The 22,480-nt window shown below is 42.8% G+C and overlaps 2 protein-coding genes across 2 annotated transcripts; both read left to right on the top strand.

Annotated features, from left to right (window-relative positions):
* Positions 1-834: 834 nt before the first annotated feature.
* Positions 835-21,908, top strand: LOC311016735 (zinc finger protein PLAGL2-like). The gene is made up of 2 exons (XM_084014654.1): positions 835-962; positions 14,621-21,908. The coding sequence occupies exon 2, from the start codon at positions 15,068-15,070 to the stop codon at positions 16,361-16,363; it is 1,296 nt and encodes a 431-aa protein (XP_083870780.1). The 5' UTR covers positions 835-962; positions 14,621-15,067; the 3' UTR covers positions 16,364-21,908.
* LOC311017315 (zinc finger BED domain-containing protein 4-like) lies at positions 4,040-5,424 on the top strand. Its single transcript, XM_084015566.1, has 2 exons — positions 4,040-4,356; positions 4,554-5,424. The coding sequence occupies exon 2, from the start codon at positions 4,587-4,589 to the stop codon at positions 5,421-5,423; it is 837 nt and encodes a 278-aa protein (XP_083871692.1). The 5' UTR covers positions 4,040-4,356; positions 4,554-4,586; the 3' UTR covers position 5,424.
* Positions 21,909-22,480: the final 572 nt, after the last annotated feature.

The following is a 22,480-nucleotide window of genomic DNA, read 5'->3' as shown; positions in this document are numbered from 1 at the left end:
TCTTTTAAATCGTCTCTATCTCACCCCCTTAACTCTCACGCTGTCCTCCCGCAATAAAAGGCAAAAAATATATCTCTAAACATATGAATGTGTTACTGAGATGTATTTTTATACTATATTTGAAATGTTGCTGTTTTCATGACAAAAGCTGAGAACTCACCCCCCTCAGACTATAAATTGTTAGGTGACCCACCCCTCAACAAAGAATATTAAGACATACCCCCCCCCCCCCCCCCCCCCCCTATTTTCCTCCAGTGGTCCATTTCATAAATACCGAACAGCCCCTAAATAATATTTAATTTGAGATATTTCAATTAAAAAATAAAAATAAACTACAGGAATGCACAAGTGTTTCGTTTTGTTTGTCATGTTTAATTTACGCTGTCGCTGTTTTACACCTCAAGCATATTTATGAAAATCATTCCAATATTTAGAAATCAATCAACTTTTAAATGTTAAGTACAGAAAATATTTAATTTTTTTTTATTTATTTTTTTTATCTGAGGTAGCTTACTGTTTGAAGGCTGAACTTTTGAAATGCACTTTTAACAACACATTTGTGAGAAGCAGAATGAATGCAAATACTGCAGGTGATATCAGAGGTCTCTGGATTCCATAATTTCATAAAGCAGAAATAGCATTCAACGTAAAACGTTTTGTTATATATTTTAGAATACCCGTAGTTCTGGACTTGGAAAAAAAGCGATTTGTAAAGGAAATGGTTGATATTGGTATTATTATTGGCGTGTGTGTGTGTAGCTAGATAGATGGATGGATCTGGTTCCTGCTGGCGTTCCCCCTGAGCCCGGGGTGTGACGTCACTCTCCCAGAATGCATGGCTTCCAGCGCGGCGCCCAGCAGTCCAGGCCCGGACTCTAAGAAACATCTTTAAAACTTGTTTCAAAATGTCGATATGGAGACGGAATGGAGGCTGGACGGAGAGCTGGACCGAGGCGCAATCGGTAAGTAGCGTCGTGTCCGTGTCTGTCGACCTGAGCTGGAGTTAAACCCCGCTTTGTAAAACACACCGGAGTTAATGTTAGCTCCCGTAAGACAAACTCCGATACAACTTAGTGAACCGCTCATCTTTTGTTTTTTAACCAGCATGCTCGTTCGGCTAACTCGAACTTTACCCGCAGCCACACAACTAGCCCGCGGGCTTTCTCGACACAAAATGACCGCAGTACACACTCGAACCCCCCGAGCACGAAACCGATTTTTCCCCCCCGCCGCCGAATTTTGTGAACACAGGCAGGCTAGCAGTAAAATGTAGCCCCGGTCCGGCAATGACCCCCGTCCCACCACTCTCTAACGCTACAAGCTTTCACCGCGTCCCTTCACCGCCTGGCTGCCATCAGCCTGGCTCCGAGGTTCTCACTACTTCGCTGGGTGCCAACGGGGCAAGCATTTTACCGGGTATAACATCATAGAGAGCACTTGGGCAGAGAAGGTGAGGGGATTAAAGCTTTATGGCAGCTCCGTGCTAAGGACCCACAAGATGGCACTACCAGCTCCCATCGCCTTCCCCATGATGCTCAGTCGTCATTTAGTGGTTTCTATCAAGACTTACACTGCTTGTGCATCTCGTTAATAACATGGGGAACATCCACTGGTGGCAAATGCGTTAAACTCGAGTGAAAGGAGAGGCACTGCAATAGAGTCACGGGCCATTTAAAGTCCAATATGTAGGCATTTCTTAAGTGAAATAATAAGTATTTAGAAAAACTGTCAAAAGTAATGCATCATTCTGAAGCACGGTCCTATTACATTATTGATGTAAGCGTGGCAGGTCTACATGTATGTAGTTTATGAAGTTTGTCTGTCAAATACATTTCCTATCTATAGCCTCAAGTTTAGAGTCACTGTACTTAAAAAAACAAATTGTTGTCAGGAAGGCTACCTTAATAGTGCAATACATAAAATGTAGTTGGGATGGAAGATGCGTCTGGTGAGCGTCATTATTTTTCTTCTGTCAACAAATGCCATGTGTAGAGCTAAACCAACAATAGACATAACTACTAATAAATACTGTGTGTATCAAAACATGATATTCCTCTTTGCCACAGAGCTCTGTTGTCATCCAAAATAAGCATCAGAGAGCAACACTACACACACACACACACACACACACACACACACGGCAGTTTATTTTGACCCAATTCCACATGCAACGCCCTGCAGCCCCAAATCCTCAGCGAGGATAGAAATAGTTCCCAACAAATGCAAAATTTCCTTCTGTTTCAATAATGTTTGATACAAAACTAAAGGGACCAGCTGTTTAAGAAATGATTGACTAGGGATGGGACAATATAGGATGTTATTGTGGAATGTGTTAAAAAAAAAAAAAGTTTGTGGTGAATTTCAAATATTGGCATAATCATGAATATCATCATAAGTGACATGGGAAAAGCGGTATCTCGCTATCATGGTAGACACGTGAAAAATAGAGCCTGATATTAAAAATTAAGGATTCAAAAAAACATTTTTCAAAAATATATTTATCCTTTATAAATGCATGGAGATCATACGATTTATGATCATTTAATCTGAGATTATTTGATTGTTTTTAACTAAAAAGGATGTTTACTAAAAGGAGATGTCTTGTCCATGGCATAATAAAAATATTTGTTTCTAAACTAAATGTCAAGTGATTCCAATATGTGTTAGTGCCATTTTAAGAGTTCTAACCATATTTTGACGATTATCAGTATAATATCATGATTCGTAATTATTTTGTGAGGTCGCATTTTTTTTTCTATATTGTCCCATCTAGGGCTGAACGATTTTAGGAAAAGATCTAATTGCGATTTTTCTGACAGATATTTCGATTTGATTCACGATTTCAAAATCAAGCTTCAGTGCAATATTCACAATGTAGTAACATTAAAACATTGAATGCTATTACTCTAATGCAAGGATGAAAACTAAAGTTAAAAATTGCTTTCAAATGTATTTATTAAAAAGAAACATGCATGTTCATTAGGCTTGGGCGGGATTACGGTAATACCGTATACTGCCGGTGTTTAAAAATAGCAGCGGTATCAGTTTCAATACCGTCATGAAAAAATGCAATGCACTTATGTAGGAGATAGCCTAACAATTAAATATTAAATAAAAGTCATTTGATGCCTAAACTTGATTCTCTGTCCAGTAGCACTTACTGTATGTGTGGTTGAATTTTCAGTTTAACTTAAATAGTTGAACATGTTTTAGCCTACATTTGGAGACTTTCAATAAAGTTTGTGAACGTGACGTCATCACGTGACAGCGCGGAGGGGGGAGAGACGCACCGGGAGAGAGAAGGGGAGAAAGATGGCAGGTCGCGCACCGGGTGACTTGGTGTCAAAAAAGAACACTACTTCTGCAGTTTGGGAGTATTTCGGGTTCCAGGCAAACGAGAAAGGAGAGCCGGTAAATACTGATGAGGCAATTTGTAAATTGTGCAACAAAAAGGTGACCGCGAGAGATGCAAACACCTCTAACCTAAGGACGCATCTCCGAGTCAACCACCCACTCACTGCTGCGAGGATGAATTTGGCTCCTAGTTCACTCAGTGCAACAGTTTCAAGGCCTCCCACTGACACCGATGCAGGACCAACAACAACAAAGTCCACCTCCAGTTACACGCAGCCGACGATAATGGGGGCCTTCGCCAAAACACAAAAGTACAAAAGGGACAGTCTCCGTTGGAAAACCTGCACTGATGCTGTGACAAAATACTTGGCGAAGGAAATGGTCGCTTTCCACACGGTGGAAAAAAAGTCCTTTAAGGACATGGTAAAGGTCCTAGATGCCCAGTACGAGCTGCCCGGACGGAAACATTTCTCACAAACAGCGATCCCAAGTTTGTACATTAAAGTTAGAGACGAGGTTCAGGTGTTGCTGTCAGGGGCAGATAGTTATTCCTTAACAACTGACATGTGGTCGTCAGTTAATATGACACCATATATGTCCCTGACTGTCCACATAATTACACCTGAGTGGAAACTTGAATCCAAATGCCTCCAAACAACGTATTTTCCTGAGAGTCATACGGCGGAGAATCTTGCTGCTGCGCTCAAAGCTGCACTTCAGGACTGGCAACTTGACGAGAAAAAACTTTCATCCATAACCACTGACAACGCCGCCAACATTTCTGCTGCAATCAGGTCCCTGCAGTGGCCGTGGCTTAACTGCTTCGGTCACAATCTGAACCTGGCTGTCACAAATGCATTGAATGACCATAGGCAAAAAACTGAGCGCACCCTCGGACTATGCCGCAGTATTGTCGGGGCCTTTTCACACAGCTGGCACCGTAAAAGTGAACTCCACAAGAAGCAAGTGGAGTTGGGACTCCCAGAGCATAGTCTCATAACGGTAAGCATAAATTTATATCTGAATATCTGAATCTGTTAACGTGAGATAACGTAACTAACAATATAATGGAATAATAGTTAGTTTATTTATACATGTATTGGTTTATTCATTTCATTCACTCACTTATTCGTTAATTAATTAATTAATTAATTAATTAATTAATTAATTTATTTATTTATTTATTCATCCGTCGGCAGGACTGCGCAACTCGCTGGGGCTCCAAACTGGCAATGGTGGAGCGCATCCTCGAGCAGGAACAAGCTATCAAGCTCGTCCTGTCTGATGACAGAAGAAGTAAACTGTCCCTGCACTGGCAGGACACGGACGTCTTGAAGGCTGTGCACGACGCACTGAAACCTGTCGGTGACTTCACGGATATTTTGTCAGGGGAGAATTATGTGACCAGTTCCTCCATCCTCCCCATACTCCAGCTCTGCGGGGACAATGTGTTGGCTGTGTCAGTAAACGACCTCGAACTGACAAAGTCAATAAAAACTGCTATTCTAAAAAAGCTGGAGGCGAAGTATGAAACCGATTCGGTGCGCAAATTAATGCGAAAGTGCACTTTCATGGACCCCCGTTACCGCGGAGGATATGAGACTGATGACAGAGCACAGGCTGAAATCAAGGCTGAATTACAGGCTGAGATGGTGAGCTTGGAGGGGCAAGCAGCACCAGCAGCAGTGGCCATCAGAATTGAAGAGGAAGAGGCACAACCCGAACCCCCACGTAAAAGGATGTCTCTGGGAACCCTCCTCCGAAAACGACCCGCTGCAGCGGCAGGTCCAGTCGGCACCGCAGAGGAGCGAGCCGGCGCTGAACTAACAGCCTACTGTTTGGAGCCTGTCATCCAGGGAGACGAGGACCCACTCCTCTGGTGGAAACATGCTGGCAGTCGTCTTCCCCAGATGTCGCGACTGGCCCGAAAATATCTGTGTGTCTGTGCCACAAGCTCGCCATCAGAGCGGGTTTTCAGCACCGCAGGTAAAGTGGTCGGTCCACAACGTGCCCTGTTAAAGCCAGAAAAAGTCAATATGCTGGTTTTTCTGGCGAAAAATCTTGAGTAGATTTGCTGCTACACAGTTCCTATTCGTACTTTTATTGTCATTGTTTTGTTTTTCGTTAAAAAAAAATATTTGAAAGAAGACTGGACTGTGTTGAAATAATTTGTTGACTGTTATGGGCCTATTTGCACTTTTTTAAAAGTTGCTCTTTGTTGTTTAAAGTTGTTGATTTAATTTAATTGATTTGTGCGCGAAAACTGTTCTGGGTGTTTATGTTAATTTATGCTGTTTGACTGTTGTATTTGCACTTTTTTTATAAGCTGCATTTGTTGTTAATAAAAGTTGTTAATATTATGCATGTTATGTTGTTATTATTCAGTAATAGTGTTTGGTATTCAGTTTCTGAACGGTGAAGGCACAAGCCAACAGTTTTGTAACGCCACCTGAGGCTTACGTCATCATTTTTAATTAGTCACGGTAATACCGTATACCGGGGTAAAATGTGGAGGAAGTTTGACGGTATCAAAATTTGGATACCGCCCAAGCCTAATGTTCATTCTTTAAAGTCCTTGACCAATGGCAGTTATTACAAATGATCATCATTGTCACCGGACTTTTCACCGGACTTTTTCGTCATGCGCGCGTCATGCAAATGTCTGTGGTGATTTTTGGAATGTTGCTGGATGTTGCAACTTTAGCGCGACAGGTTTTGCACAGTACCCGTTTCTGGTGCAGGTCTGCAGCCTCAAACCCGAAATACTCCCAAATGACGTGCTGTTTTTCTTGGCGATTAAATCCCCTAACTCAGCTTCTGGTCCAGTTGAAGTAATTTCTGACTAATTAGCCTACAAATACGGAGCAGGTTAATACTGATTGGTTAGCGTGACCTGTTCACGAGTAGTATGAGTAGTCTGATTGGTGAGCTTGGCAGGAGGTCGGGATACGGCATGTATGTGTAAAATAGTTGACAACAGATCCTGGGTGAGTCAGGAGCGCTGCAAAAACCGTAGCTTTGGCGATCGCGTTGTCTGAAATCGCAATTTCGGTCAGAAAACGATAAATCGTTCAGCCCTAGTCCCATCCCTAATATATGTTTACTTTCAATTAGAGTTGTGCCGATTTCCGGTTCACCGGTCCGGTTCGGTGTACGGAGCTGAACTGGTTGAACCGTTATTTGTCCTTATGACACGTTCTGAAAAATCAGCACCCTGTGCCGGACGGCTTCACGGAACTAAATCCAACTTGTATTGCATTAGTAATAAGCAGCAATAATGACAAGTGATTAACATAATGTGTTTATTTATAAACGGAGCCACCGGGAGACTCCCAGTCAGCCGGTGCACAAAGTGCAGCCGCCGTGCTCCTGAGCGAGCCAAGCCCGGCATGACAGAAATCACATTTCAGTTGAGGTGGGAGGGGGAGATGTACTGTTACTTACGTGGGTGACGCATCACCGGAGCATTTAACGAACTGAGAACGTTAATCCGAAGACGATACAAAGCCGGTAGTTGCTTGCACAGTTGTATCATCAACATGTATATGATGCATATACTTCATTTGCTGTTGACGAGTCGTGTTAATATGCAAAACGAGCAAAAGTTCACCTCTCACAGTTGTTTTTGTAGCCTCGAGCTAATCGGATTTACGAGGCTCAAGTAATACGTCACACGGCCGGCGGCGTTGTCACCACCGATCTGGTTCGGCTGCGATCGCGGCATATCTTTTGACTCGGTTCCGTGATTATGGTGCAATTTTCTGTGTAAAAAACATAATGTTTCACTCGGGAGCTGCTGCTGTGGCAAGTGTTACACCTGGTGGTAATGGTAGGTATACCGGTCTGGTCCGGTGTTTGGCTTAATATCAGACCGGTTTGAAAATATTTAAACCGGCCCAAGTCTACTCAATGGCCACTTTATTAGGTATGCCTTGCTAGTTCCATGTTGGACCCACATTTGCCTTCAGAACTGCCTTATTCTTCGTGGCATAGATTCAACGAGGTGCTGGAAAAAGATGTGCAGAGCTTTTGGGCCATATTGACATGATGGCATCAGTAGTTGCAATTGCTGCAGATTTGTCGGATGCACATTCATGATAGTGCTGTAAGATGTATCTTTCAAATCAACATGCATTATAGTCATATTACAGGATGTGTGATGTTGGAAAATGAACTTGCACATGTCATGTTGTAAACTTTGTTTGTGTTTATGCATAGAATCTCTACTGCACTCGGAGAAGTTCATATTGATGATTGTGTGAACTTTTATCAGCGGCACATGAATAAAGAGGAAACACTGTCTATACTTTGGATCACACGTTGAAACGTTTCTGAAGTTGCTTACAGATGAAAGTTTGTCTTGTTTTCCCTGCTTCTAAGGGTAGGAATGACTCGGGTACAGTTGAACGATACCCAGCCTTAGTGAAGATGTGCTGAATGAGGTGACTGGTGGAGGAAGAGTGTGTGTATTTTTAGTCTGGCTGTATCTGTCTGTATCAAATAAACCATAAATCAGTAACTGCAACAATTTTACACACAAACTATATGTGTAACTATTGTTTCTTTAAGTCATTAATGATTTGAATGCTTCACATGCCTGATCATTTCACATTGTGGTAGGGCCGAGCGATATGGCCTAAAATATGATTGCGGTTATTTTTAGGTTATATCGCGATACACAATATATATTGTGATATTTTGGCTAGAACTTGAGGGCCAGCCCTAAAAGTTTTTTAGACCCTTTATTCTGTGTTTTTGTTGAGGGAGTATTCTGCTGTTATTCCGCCCCGTCTGTCTAAAAGGGGCTAGTGATGATAGTTGCCCTGTTGGTCAATCAAGTGTACTACATCACAATCACTCGTAAAGCTGTGTACGCAGTCGTCTGTGGGAATCAGAGCGAGCAGACGCATTCAGGACTTGACATGGACATCACTGCTGGAGTTGTAATGTGAAATGCAAGCTGGAGATGTCAACATGTCTAGAACGCAGTATACGGTGAATCTAAAAGCTAGAGAAAAAAAATCTTACCTCACGCTTAATAGACAGCAAAACTTCAAGTGAAGCATCGCAAACATCACCAACATATTTAATTATTTATTAAGTGGCTCATTACAACACTGAGAATTATTAGTATGTCTAACACCTTAGTATAAAACTAGTATTTGTGAAATTGCAGACTATTAATGGGAAAGTATGAAGTGCAAGTTCCGTGCAGCGGTGCTGACGTGACCATACCCCAACAGGAAGGAAATTATGTGTGCTTCAACAACGGTGTTGCCCCGGTTTGAGTTGAGTGAGAGAGTTGGATTTTATTTAGTGTGGGATATTTCAAAATAATTTAAATAAAAAACATTGTTGTTGAGAAGTTTAGACTTTTTTTTTTTTTTTTTTTTACAAAATAAATGACATTTGTTTTTAGAGTAAAGCACTGGAAAAAAAGGTAGTGTTGGGTACCAGAAAAAAGGAAAGTGCTTTCAACTTCATGGGTTTTATATAAACTGTATTAAATACTGACTTATTCAAGAACTACCATTTAATGAGTGTCATTGACTTAATTGTAGGATATGAGTTCAATTTCTTGTAAGTGCATTTGTAACATTTTATTCAAATATAGCTTAACAATGTCATGTGCTGATTGAGCAGATTGACCACACATACATAAGTTTTCACCTGGTCTTGTGAAATCTCCTCTAAAGCATTTTATAAATGCACCATTTAACCTGCGATGCATACAATCACACCTGTAAGATGATTCCAGTAGTACTCCTTGCTTGTGAAAACGCTACAGCACCATCTAGTGGTAAGAAGTGAGAATCCATTTCAATGATACAGCTCCGTTTTATAGATGTAACCCATTACATTGCTACATGATTCCTGAGCATATTTTATGGCACAGTCAGCGACTTGCCTCCATAACTTCCCTATGCAAGCACCAAATCATTGCTTAATTTTATAACACTTACAGACTTTACACACCAATGTTTTCAACATAATGCATAGAGTAGTTTTACATTCTGGCCATTTGCTCACACAACAACGCCATTCAGTGGAGACAGATTATTTACTTGTGCCATCCACCTATGCTGTATAACAATGTCTCACCGCCAGCTACTGGCCTACTACTAGAGGATTTTTGCGGATCCGTGTGCATACAGATCGTTTTCAAAACAATGTTGTCTAAATGAGGAACTCTTTTTTTAAACGCAAGAAAACGCTCCTGTTTTTAGCTAAACCATTGTCGTGTAAACGTAGCCTTAGCCAGTAGTTATTGTGGCAGTGGGTGAACACACACCTTGTTGTAGCAGACATTGATTTGCAACTTGATTGCTCACTACCGAGAAGCACATGGATCCTTAATAGGGGTGGGAAAAATAATCGATTCTTCGATGCTTCGTGATTCTCTCTAGAACGATTATGTCTCGATGCAGATAGGTTAATAATTGGAATTTTAAAACTGAAATTGGTTTGCCCGCTGCAACATTCAGTTGGCCTGCTACAGAGCGCTACAGAAAACGCCTGCTGATTCTCTGCTGTAAACGCATGTGCACCAAACACACGTGTGAGTTGTTTACACTGATAATGTTTCATGGCTGAAATAAACACTATAACTGTTATTTAAGTCCCAGATACCATACACCAGGAAACTGAGTTTATAACTTCACCCAGAGGGGGATCGGTGAATCTCATAGAGCTGTATTCACTCTGAGTAGCAAGCCAGAGATCCGGGCGGTCCAGTCAGGCATAGTTTTAAGAACCGGGCGGTCCGGTCGGGCGTAGTTTTAAGAACTGGGTGGTCAGGTTGGGTGTAGTTTTAAGAACTGGTCGTTTGATCCGGTTTCCAGTTTGCCGCGGACGGGCCGTCTTGTGCAATACGGCCAGAGTCAGGCTGGGAACGCTGCCTTTACCGTTGGAGCGTCGTCTTTCAGAATCGTTAAAAAGCACCAGAAACACAAGCGGTACCCGGACAGGTGCAGCAGCCACAAACCGGAGCAGTGAGGAGTCATGACATGATAGTAACTTCTAACAATGCTTAAAATCACCAAAGACTAGCATTTTAAGTTTATTTTTAAACTATTGAAGTTTTTTTGATTTCTTGTTTTCCTCATTTATCTGTAATTTTTTTCTCTCCTTTCTTTTTTTCTTATCTTTATTCCTGTTTATAGTCATTGACCGAATGTGTTAAGAAATTAACAGTGTATATGGGAACTTTATACAATGTTAATTTTTATCCGATTAATCGATGGAATAATCGGTAGATTACTGGATTACAAAAAGATTAGATAGCTGCAGCCCGAAGTGGTGGTTGTGAAGAGAATGTTACTCCCACTGTCGGACTGGTAATACTGAGAAACATGGTAGAATAATAATTTATCACATGCTCTTCTGTATTTATACATTTCTTGCCAAAAAATAAATTCAAATTAATATAATAATTATATAATAAGATTAAATTTGATATTGTTATAATTTTCCTATGCTCAATCCTAATTTTACTGAATAGAGCTTGAGTGCATTGTAGTGGAACTCAGTCAAACCTCTGTTAGCTGTAAGCTCTATTATTTAGCCAAGCGAGACTATGCTGCCCACCGCGGGTTACGAACAGCCAGCAACTAGAGAGCATCAATGCCCTCATTACAATTTCACGAATCAGCTGTTCCTCGTCCATTGCAATGCTTTAAAGCGGGCAACGAGAATGAATAGCAACGGGGCTTCCAACAAGAGTTCAATCATACTGCGCTTGCCGCCAGTTAGAAGACCCAAAAGAAAACGATGCAATCGAACCGATTTTGTCACCCGTGTTACATTCAGTTAGGACTCGGATAATGTAATCTCATTCTCTGAAGAGACCTGAGGAAATGACTGGCCAAAGGAGGCCACCTGCAGAGGATATTTGGTGGCCACAGAGTAGGCTTGGTATTATTGTATACTAAAAATAATGCTGCTCTTTCTATGATGCTGTATTGATGTGATGTGTTGTAGAGACCAGCAGATGCCACCATCTCTCTATAGTGTAACTGGACAGTGTTTCCCCCAGAAAATGTGTTAGTTAAGGTGGTGTCTGTCAGGGGGGGGGGGGGATGATGAGCATCACATTAATAGCTACAGATACTGTAAAACACTACAACGACATATGAGTGCATGTCTTATTTTATGAAGTAAAATATAAGTTATGGGTTTACTCAACAGCTTAATAGTTCATAGAAATTCAGGTAGAAATAGGTTAACTCAGAGTTCCACAGCTTATCAAAAACAATCCTCCCCCCACAGGGGGTGTCTCCCCCCCATGTAAATGATTATTGATTTATGAATGAATTGATAGGTGGCTTATTTTTGGCATATATTAATTTCTTTTTGGCCTGGAGGCAAGGGCGTAACTTTGAGTTGAACATTGGGGGGTTTGAGATTTCCGCCTGTGAAGCAGGTGTATATATATACCGGTATATCTTTGGAGACTTTGGAGACTATGGTGGGGGGATTGCGATCCTGTAGGGGGGTCCGGGGGCATGCTCCCCCGGGAGAAAATTTTAAATAATTTCATTTTAATGCATCAATTTGGTGAATTCTGAGAAACAAAATATGACATATCAATTACTGACCAATTTCTTACAAACTGCTGGTACTGATACAAATGTTGACATACTAAATGGGGTTGATGAGTTTAAGCATTCAAGAAAAGATGAAAACAAAAATGACTAAAACACAATTTGTTTATTATTATTATTATAATAATAATAATAATAATAATAATAATAATAATAATAATATAAGTGGGTGACTATTCCTCAGCCTTCCTTGGTGTTTTGGTTTTGACAAAAGCCTCGTTCACATACGTCGCCACTCGCCCATCTCTGAGAGACAGCTGTCAATTAATGTGAATGTGTTCTAGTGGAATGTGGTCAGGACAGGCGATGTGATGTGGTCGATCGGAGATGAAATTATTTTAACTTTCTGCGATGTGAGTGAAGCGAGTACCAATCACAATGTAGAATAGAGATGATCGACAGTTGACGTCAACAGAGAGTTCCACAGATAGTTGCCGTTTGAAGTCGCCGGCGGCAGTGAATTTTTTTTTGCCAGCGAGTAGAATTCAGCGAGAAAGCGAGTGGCGAACTCGCCGGCTGGGGGGGGGACAAACTAACTTTTGTTCAGTAACATGATTTGACTCGTGAGAGGTGGCACTGGAGCCCTAGCAGTAGCTACCTCCTGTTGGGAAGATACTTTTATTCTTTTGCTTTTTTTCGCGTGCTTTCTTCATACCACCGCTGATGCGGGGAGAGACCGGAGAGACAGTAGAGAAGCGCAGGTCCGGCAAGGTGGGCGAAACCAAATCTCAGAGCGGGAGGGGGCACGGCAAACGTCACTATTTTTTACTGGTAAATTGAGAAAATCTACCACACTGTTGTGATTATAATGCTTAACATTCAATATCAATAATTATGATATCAAATTGGGTGGGTTGTGGTGGCTGGTTTGGATTATTGGGTGGGTTGCAACCCACCCATCCCCCCCATAAATTACGCCTATGCCTGGAGGCCCTGCCCGGCCTGTACAATGGTAGGGGAAACACTGCGGCGAATAATGCTAGTATATGGATTTTTTTTTTTTCTTTTTCTTTTTTTTTTAAGACGTTAGTTTAGGCGGCAGCCCTTTGTTGTTAAGGCGGCCGCCTTAACAGGAAAGCGCTGCGGGAAACCCTGCTGGAACCTGAGCTCGGAAAGATGGAGACTCTGTGTTGCCTGAAAAAGCTGATAGTTTATAGTAGGGATGTCAGTATTGGTTGATTTTGCTTTAAAAAAAAAAAACCCTGTAAATTGATGTGACATACAGAGTCACTTTCCTTTTACTCTGGTGCTCCACTGACTTAATGCGCTTTGCTGTGGTATTTTGAAGGGTTATATCCGTTATGTGTTGTAACGTTTTCAATACTGATTCGTCTGCTTTCAAGACTACTCTGCAATTGCTTCAAGAGCGACACTATGCTTCATGCATGTTGTACATACGTCATCACATCGTAATACGACACATGCATGGCTTTACGTTGTTTCAAGAATCGTCATCAGTGTATAAAGTCAGTGCATCTGTGGCGAGCCCCGCCCCTCGGTGAAACAGAGAGTGGAGACACACTGGATGAAGCGGTGTCCCGTTAATTACACTAAAACACGGTAGAAACTCTCGACAACGTGCCCCCCCCCCCCTTTCAGCTTAGGTACAGTGACAAACACTTCTAATATGTGAGAGAAAATATACATTTATACATTTTAGCCAGGGTTTGACAAATTCCACAGAATTCTGCGTTTTACAGTTTATTCCATTGTCATCGTAAGATTCCACAATTTAGTCTGTTTTCCGCATCGCCCTACAAAGGCCAGGTGGGACTGCGGGCGAGCAGCCAGCAGATTTTGGATGGAGCGCAGAGCAGCATTTTTATAATAAAAGGGCCGGTCAAGTTCCCCTCACACCCGTCTGAAATGAGGATCCACTGGTCTGTAACAGGTCTGTGGTCTTAGTGGGTCCCACCACTGGTCTGTAACGGGTCTGTGGTCTCAGTGGGTCCCACCACTGGTCTGTAACAGGTCTGTGGTCTCAGTGGGTCCCACCACTGGTCTGTAACAGGTCTTGTAGTCTCACCCCCTCTAGCCAAAGAGCCTCCGATGATGCAACATGACGATATTTGCATCATCAGAGGCTCTTTTAAGAATAGAAATACGGTGATCTCTGTCTCTGGGGAAAATGAGGGACTGAATATAACAATATAACTTTATTGCCCATATAGAACTTTGCAGGCAATTTTAGCATTACAATATAATGCAAACACACACACACACACACACACGCACATACCTTCTCATTGAGAAGCTAAAAAATAAACCAAACAAAATAAATAAAGACATTTAAAAAAGGGGAAAATGGGGGAATGATGCGCGACCATTCAAACATACTACCGGGTTTACGACACAAAGCTTAATGAAAATGGGTGAAGTATTCCTTTAACTGTTTACTGTGCCCAATGTGTCGGTCCTGTTGGTACTTGCTGACATACACGTTGAATACTGTATACCCCGGTGAAACGCCATGAAAGTATGAAAACAGATACCGCCCAGCGCTGCCACAGCAACTTTTTGTGGCCATGGGTTAATGTTGATCTCTGCTAGGTGGATTTGTACAATTAAATGTGGTAGTTATTATTTGCTCTTTTAAAGGCCACTCTTAAGCCAAAAGTTATCATTCGCACAAAGTTGAACTTTTTTCTTCTTCTGTTTTGCAGGTCTGTAAAGATGTCAAGCTGCCTCAGTGATTCAGCTGCTGTGACTGTGCCATTCAGGGCTGCTGAATACTAAAATAGACTGTGAGCCAACACAGGAGCTCTTCTCAGGAAACACACAGACCCAGTCAGAGCTTCCACAGCTCCTCATCACCGCAGCCCTTTTTGGGTTGCTATGGCAGCTGCTGTCACAGAAACCAAATGCTGGACACAGGCTTGCCCCAGTAAGGCAGGACAGACCACTAGTCATTGCCACAAGAGACCATCAAACAGTCAACAAACAGCACTTAGTATTAATGCTAGCACTCTAAGTTAACAAAACGACAGGAGGTCTGTAGGCTGATGATCAGCTCTCTGGAGGATCCTCATGAGTCTTGTCTGTGTCTGCTCCGGCTCTTGGCCAGAGTCTCTGTGCAGCCGCAGAGCCAGTACTGTTCTTTCTGTTAGACCATGTTTCACCAGCAGGACCATCTGAAGAGCCAGCTGCAGGAGAGCCACCCAGCCAGCAGGCAGCTCTTCCACTGCCAGGAGTGTGGAAAACACTACAACACCCAACTTGGTTATAGACGCCACCTGGTGGCTGCCCACAGTACTACAGTGGGTCTGCCCTGTCCAGAAGGGGCGCCTTCCCTGCTGGAGCACCTGGGTAGCCATATTGACAGACCTCCACCATCAGAGGGCAACTCCAACGCTTCTGTGCCAGTGAGAGAGAGGAAATACTCATGTGAGCGATGCGACCGCCGCTTTTACACTCGTAAGGATGTACGCCGTCATGCTGTGGTGCACACTGGGCGCCGTGACTTCTTGTGCCCACGCTGTGCACAACGCTTTGGCCGCAGAGACCATCTGACCCGCCATTTGAAGAAGAGCCATGCCCAGGAGTCGGGGTTGATGCCAGCCTGTACTCCCAGCACTCCTGTGGCTACGCCGACCCCTGCCACCCAGTGCACAGTGAAGGAGGAGCCTAGCCCTGTGGCATCTGATATGGGCTCCGTCTCAAAGGAGCCCATGGAGACTTTCTCCAGGGACATGTACAACTCCTACCCCATGGCCAATCCTGTCCCTGGGATGGGCCACCCTCATGGCCTCATGCAGGGTTCCTTGTCTTCGAGTATGGGTGTGGCACGCCACATGCCCCCCCAATCTTCTCACCCCCACCACCATCACCTGCAGCCCCCGGTGACTCCGCAGCAGCAGCCCTACAGCAACATGCCCAGGTACCAGCACGGATCTACCTCATACCCTCGCGCTGACGTGGACAGTTTCCTGCTGGACCTGCAGAGTGCTCCCCCACCTCACCTGAGTGCAGTCAACTCCTCTACCTCTACTTCTGCCTCCCCTCAGAGGGAGGTGCTGGGTGAAGGCGTGGGTACAGGCAGCGACCCCCACCTGTTGTCCAGGAGCCCCGCTATCTCCTCAACCGAGCTGTCCTGCACCACTAACATGGACCTCGGGCCTCTGCTGGGCTTCTTGCCTTTCAGCCTGCCCCCGTACAGCCCTCACATGGGGATGGGTGGGTTAGTGATGAGTTATCCACCCACCACCACCACAACATCCTCTCCATCCTCTTCTTCTGGGCTGGCCGCCCAGGCCCCGGGGCCTTTCACCTTCTTCCAGCCTCCACAGGCCCATGTACCACAGGGCCCTGGGGCCCATAACCACAGCCAGCTACCTCAGGCATACAGCAGTCCTGCTATGAGCACTTCCAGCTCCCTACCTCACTACTACCAGGCCTTTCAGCAGTAAGCAGCTCTGTCCCCACAAATGTTGCCTTCACACATGTTCATGCTTTTTCGTGAAAAGGGTAAAACATGAAAACAGCATCTTTTTATTGTGTGACTTTAGCCTGTCAGTGCTAATAATGCTAATCACAACAAATCACCTCATCAGTATTACCTCATTATTTAAAAAGGAAGCTTGAACATTTGATGAAATGTAGATGGTCTAACTACAACCAAAGTAGAGCACTACTTATTTTGTCAGACCTGTTACCAACAGTGGATGCACTTAACACACTTATCACAGGTGCTGCACAATTCTGAGGTATCCAGTTTTTCGGTTATCATGGAGAATGCTACATTATTGGTGAATGTCACCTTCCTTACTGAAGCTGACCTGAGATTTTCTCTTTGTTTGAATATTGGAGCATGAACTGCCTTACAGTGTGAGAAAAGTGTAAGATATACTCTGGTTCTTATTGTAATAATGCAAACAGCACTGTCTGTTTGTGATATCTGGTGGTTAACTCACGAAAGTATGCACTTAAGAACTTCCCAACCAGCCATCCAGCATGACAACTAGTGTCCAAATAAATCAGCAGATGGGAAATTACTGTTGATGAAATAACCAAATGTTGTCATCAACCATTATTACAGGTGAATCTAATCCTAATTTTAAATCAGTCAATAACAGTTACAGTTAACAATAACTGTAAAGCTATTAACTGAACGAGAAGTGAATCAAAAATGTCACACAGTGTTACTGGAGAATTGAACTGCAAAAGCATTTGAGTAACGTCAAAGTCTGAATTCTGAAATCCTGGCATCGTATATTGGAAAACAAAATAACCAAGCAGCTCTTCAAAATCAGAATTTCTCATTGGAAGACGAGAGGATGTTTAGACCTGGGGTTGTATGATGACACTAGCTCTAATGCTAAACAGCTACTTTTGGGCAATATTAAGTAGCATCAATGGATTTAAATGCACTTGAGATCCATTTTCAACATTGCAGTTAAGTTTTAAAGGTCAAAGGTGGAAAGCTGCTGCTCCACTGCTGTCTGGGGGTACATTTTAAATTTTAGTTTTTAAACCTTTTTAAAGAATATTTCTGACCTTATTGATAGAACATTTGAAACAATAGTTTCCGTTCAGACAGAGAAGTGTTGCTAAGAAAAATTGTTTTCTCTGAAATGTATTTGCTGTATTATTTAGAAAAGTGCAGTTAACTGAACCTGGCTACCAATGGGTGTGCCAGTTAGGGCTGCACGTTCGATATCGCATCGGTATTGTGATATGCACAATAGTGCCACAGTTTCATGATCGCATATAAATTCACACTTCATGGCGGGGGGATCCGCGTATGCCCGAGGAAGTTAACTTACTGGGTCAGAGACGGCTGCTTGATCCGGGAGGATCCTCTCCCCGGTGTTGGCTGGCCCTACATGTGGGTCCACCGCCGTGACCAGCTTGGAGTTGGTCAGGCTGAAGGAGGCTTGTGGGTTTACACCACCCTGGCCGAGACCTCGCTGCTTCCCAGGTCTGTGGACCGGTTGCGTCCTCTCTCTACGGGGATGGACAGAGCACTGGGCGCACTGAGGGGTCCGCTGTAATGTTGGCAACCCACCTGACACCGTAGCCCACCTCATTAACCATGCATTGTGGGTGTGACTTTTTTGCTGTGTCATCACGTATGTCGTATGTGGACAAGCGATGTGTTTATGATTAAATTGTTTAGGCTACTAGAGCACAAAATTGTTTACAGGAGCACAAAGTTGTTTATCTAGCCTCTTTACTTTTTTTCCCAAAATGCCCCAGATTGATGCGTTGCTTTTTGCAACAAAAAAAAAGTGAATATTCCTGTTTTTTTTTCATATCGCAGAAAAAATTTTAAATAATGCAATGTCAGTTTTTTGGTGACGCCGTAGTACTGCTGACATTCCAACAAATTGATTTGTCAGTCATAACGCAATGCTCCCAGCATCCTCAGCGTGTCGTATGCCTCTGTCTGAACGGGCCTCAGAGAGCAGTGCAGCAGCCGTTTCTTGTATTTACCTTGAATCTGCTCTGTGTAAAGGTCCAACAGAGAACTCTGAAAAGTAAATTTGCAGACACTGCTAACCAGGTCATTGATCTCTGGGTCGCTGCCTGTCCAACTAAATGCATAAAACACATCCTGTCCTTTACTAGATATTAGCCCTGATAGCATTCCTACAGATTGAATGATTGTGGACGCAGCCTAAATGTTTCCACATCTCAGAAAACAAAACATTGCCCTAATGGTTGGAATACAGACAGTTGTGTAGTATTGAACTACCGCCTGGGTGTATCACTCTTATTGGCTGTTAAGCAGCATGCAGGAAAGCGTGCTACAAACTATTCCTGAACCTATGGGAAACGGCAAATATACAGTTTGTTGTCGGTCACTATCTACCGTAGTTCCCCTGTACACTTCCACCTTGTGTCACAGTAAGAAGCACTTTGCAGTACGTTGCTCTATCTGTATTTGAATCTGAAGTCGAGGTCATCCAGGCCTCTCCCCTATTTCCATATCTTCCATAATGGAAGATGCCAACCCTAGTCACATGGTGTGAGCTGGAGCACTTGGAAACAGCATTATTAGGCAGAAGTGCATTTTATTCTTTTCAAACTGGACCAATGGATGTGAGCAGGTTGTAACTGGCCTGCAGCATAGATTCCCACAAGCACACTTTCTTATTTCCTATTGGCATTGACGCTCACTCCTCTACAAGGCTGTGGTGTTGGATCTCAAGAGTATCTCAAGTAACTGGGACCCCCATTCACCCACCCTTCTCGTCCCAGCCTCCTCTTTGCTGCAGAGGCACAGGAAAGCCAGAGAGGGGAAGCAGTTGAGGAGGTGGTGTTCTGTTGAGATTCCTTCAGCAGAGTCACAGTGCAGCACGGCAAGAATAATGGATCCAAACTAGCAGCATCCCATAAATGGATGCTCCACACATCCAGAGTTGTGGAGATGGCCTTCAGCTGGATGTTGGAAAGAAGATACTTGGAGAGAGATCTTCAGATGCTTCTCTCCTTTCTGCCTTAATTCCATGAACTGTATGTTGATGGAGCATTGTAACCACCCTCCCAAGTGTTGCACCAATGTCTTAAAATACTACTGTCGTTGCCTCTCTAGAGTGTCTAATCTCCTGACTGGGTTTAAGCACTTAATATCATTTCTAAAAAAGGATGAATTTGATCAGTACCTCAAACGCACAGAACTGTGGGTTTCTTTTTTTTCATTTGTATTTGCTTTTAGTTATTTTGGCTTTTGTGCCATTAGATTGAAACTATAAAGGTAGATTTTATGAATCTAAACTCTTTATCTAGCAACAGACATTGACACTATAATACGGTCAAATTTTCTACCTCTACCTTGTCATATATCTTTCTGCAAAAATCATTAGAACTAGTTTTAACCTGTAACAGTTAGGCACATTTGACCACTGTTGAAGATGGGGAATATGCTCAGAATTCAACTGTGAAGGACTGGTGGTGTATGCCAGAGTCAAACATTGTTCTCTAAACTTGCCTTTAATGATATTTCTACGTATTTACTACCTCAGAGAAGAGACAGGCGACTGTCCATCTAACTGCAGAGAAAATGTCTGTGTAGAGTTTTATTTTTGTCAGAACAAGCACATGTACTTTGTAGCTCCATAGTTTTTTACTGAGGTTAGCTCACAGCAGAATGATGTTGAGCACAACGAGTACCTTATTGCCTGGTAGATCACACTCTGTCTGTTCTGTCCCAGGTGTCTTCCTCTTCAGTCTGGAACGTTTACTCTGTGTTCATGAATTTGGGCCTCTGCCTGGAAAGGGATTTACACTGAGCACTGAGGATAAGTCATAATTTTCTAAGTCATTTGTTTGATTGAATTGATGTGACTGTCATTTTTTCTCAAATACATATTTTACTGTCACAGGCAGGGTGAAATGTGCGATTCATGTTCAACACCATCTATGTTCAATCACCATCTGGGTGATGTGTTCATAGAACACTTCATTCAAACTCGACCAAAAGGAAATAATACTCAACAGAAGTCCTTTGAGTTTGAACACATCTGTGTTTCCTGTCCTCATACTCTCCTGACTGCATCTCACTGCTGCCGAGCTCTGTCTGAACGTGTGATTATTTTAGACAACAAGGGCCATCTAAGAGGCAATGGTGGTGTTGCACTCTATTGTAGCTGTGTTAAGATTGAAACCCAGCCTCCTTTCATACCAACCCGTTGTCACTGCCATGGTGTCAAATAATCAGCTTGGTCAGTTGTCAGTTGTCAGTTGCTCATTTAGTGCTTGAACCAGAGTTTTTGATGCAGCCACTCGCTGCATTATGGGTAGAGTGATAGACATAGTTTAAAGAGAGAGTCCACACTGGGAGGGAGGGGAGGCGGATGGATCGAACAAACGGATGACTTTCATTCAGGAGACTGCTGTTAGGGTCCCGTATGAAACTAAAAGCAAATGCTTGTCACGTCAGCCACATTAACACCAACCACCCGAAAAATGTAACTGTCTGTTTGTTGCCTGAACCTCACTTCCTGTGAATTTATTTTGAAAAAGACACAATTCATGTACCAAGTGTGTTTTGACCCGCAGAGACTGACGAGTGTAGAAGTGGTGCTAGATGGGAATGTAGAGCGTCACAGTTTGAAGATTTGGAGCTCTGACCAGGCTGATATTTGACACATTGTCGTGAGGATGTGTTCATACCGCCACACACTTGGCGGTTAACGTTAACGTTAGGCACTGCCAGTGTCCGAGGCATACCGAGGCCCTCGATGTGAGCCAGTTCACATTTAATTAAAGGGACTTGTGTGCAGGTAGAGTCGGTCAGGAACAACATCCAAAGCAGCGTGACTGTGTTCTTGCTCTGCCACCTTGAAGAGAGGACGCGTGTGTGTGGATGGTGGCTTACTGCTGCTCCTTTTCTGTTTCTTCTCAAAAATGTTGCTGTGTTTTAACTGTAACCACCATCTTTATTAACCAACATGAATTATAAACAATTAAATCTTCAATGTGGCAGATCAGAAAACAGTCATCGAATGATATTCTCATATTTGTTGTCCTGCAGAGTGCACGTTGGAAAAAAATTATCATGTTTAAAAAAAAAAAAAGTTTCACCAAATTGCAGGGGCAAAAGGGGCAACAAGGCCCGGTTAGCTGGTTCCAGAGACCATGTTTAAACAGACAGGAACTCGGACAGCTTGAGTCATTAATGTGTTCCGTGACATATTGGTATATGTCTGTTGCTGCATGGCCTCTGTCCACCAACACTAGATTATCGAAGCGTTCCAGACTGAACATAGAGAAGCAGAGGAAACCAGGATCCATTTCACTGCGATCATCCAGTACTGTTGTGGTGTCTGTGTTGAGGTCGGCTCTCAGAACCGCCGCAACGCAGGTTTCGACACATTTAACTTTAGATATATTTTGCATTAGGTATGTGTATTATCACTTAATAGATTTTAGAAGACAGTGAAAGGAGTTGTCATTTTTTGATTGTCTGAACATAAAGTAATACAAAAATAAATAAATCTTTTGATTTCCTCTGTGTCCATGTGTTGTACTTTTTGGTATCGCCAGCTTTATTATGCTGGACAAAAAAAAATATGTTCTGAATCTTTTAGAAGGCTGGTACATTTTTTTTAGGCTAGAAGTGTAACATTAAGATTCCCAACATGATCACTTTTGAAGCACCTATCTGCAGATTTTAATATTATTAATTTAATAATTTTTAATTAATTGATTTTAAACGGGTATGTTTTGACATCTAGGAGTATGAGACACTCCAGCAATCTACAGGGTTTAAAGCATATTTCCATGTTTGGGATAGTTACTAATACTGTCTGTGCTGATATTTGTTGTAGAAGTGTGTGGCTAAAGTAATATAAGTTAAGGCAGAGGTTCTCAAAGAGGTGTCCGGGGACCTGGGAGTCCGTGACCCATGCCAAATTATGCATATCTCCAGATGGGGGGGCATTTGCACAACTAAAACGGTCATATCCTGTCTATTACTCCCGCACGTTAACTTTGGGGCAATCATTTATGAAGCTATGTATACGTATGATGCAGTTTCTTTTGCGCATTTTTGACGGTTTTACGTGTTTCTGGCAAGGTTA

This window comes from Eutrigla gurnardus, assembly GCF_963514095.1.
Source record: "Eutrigla gurnardus genome assembly, chromosome: 8".
NCBI lineage: Eukaryota > Metazoa > Chordata > Actinopteri > Perciformes > Triglidae > Eutrigla > Eutrigla gurnardus.
This window is presented reverse-complemented; position numbering and strand designations above follow the sequence as displayed.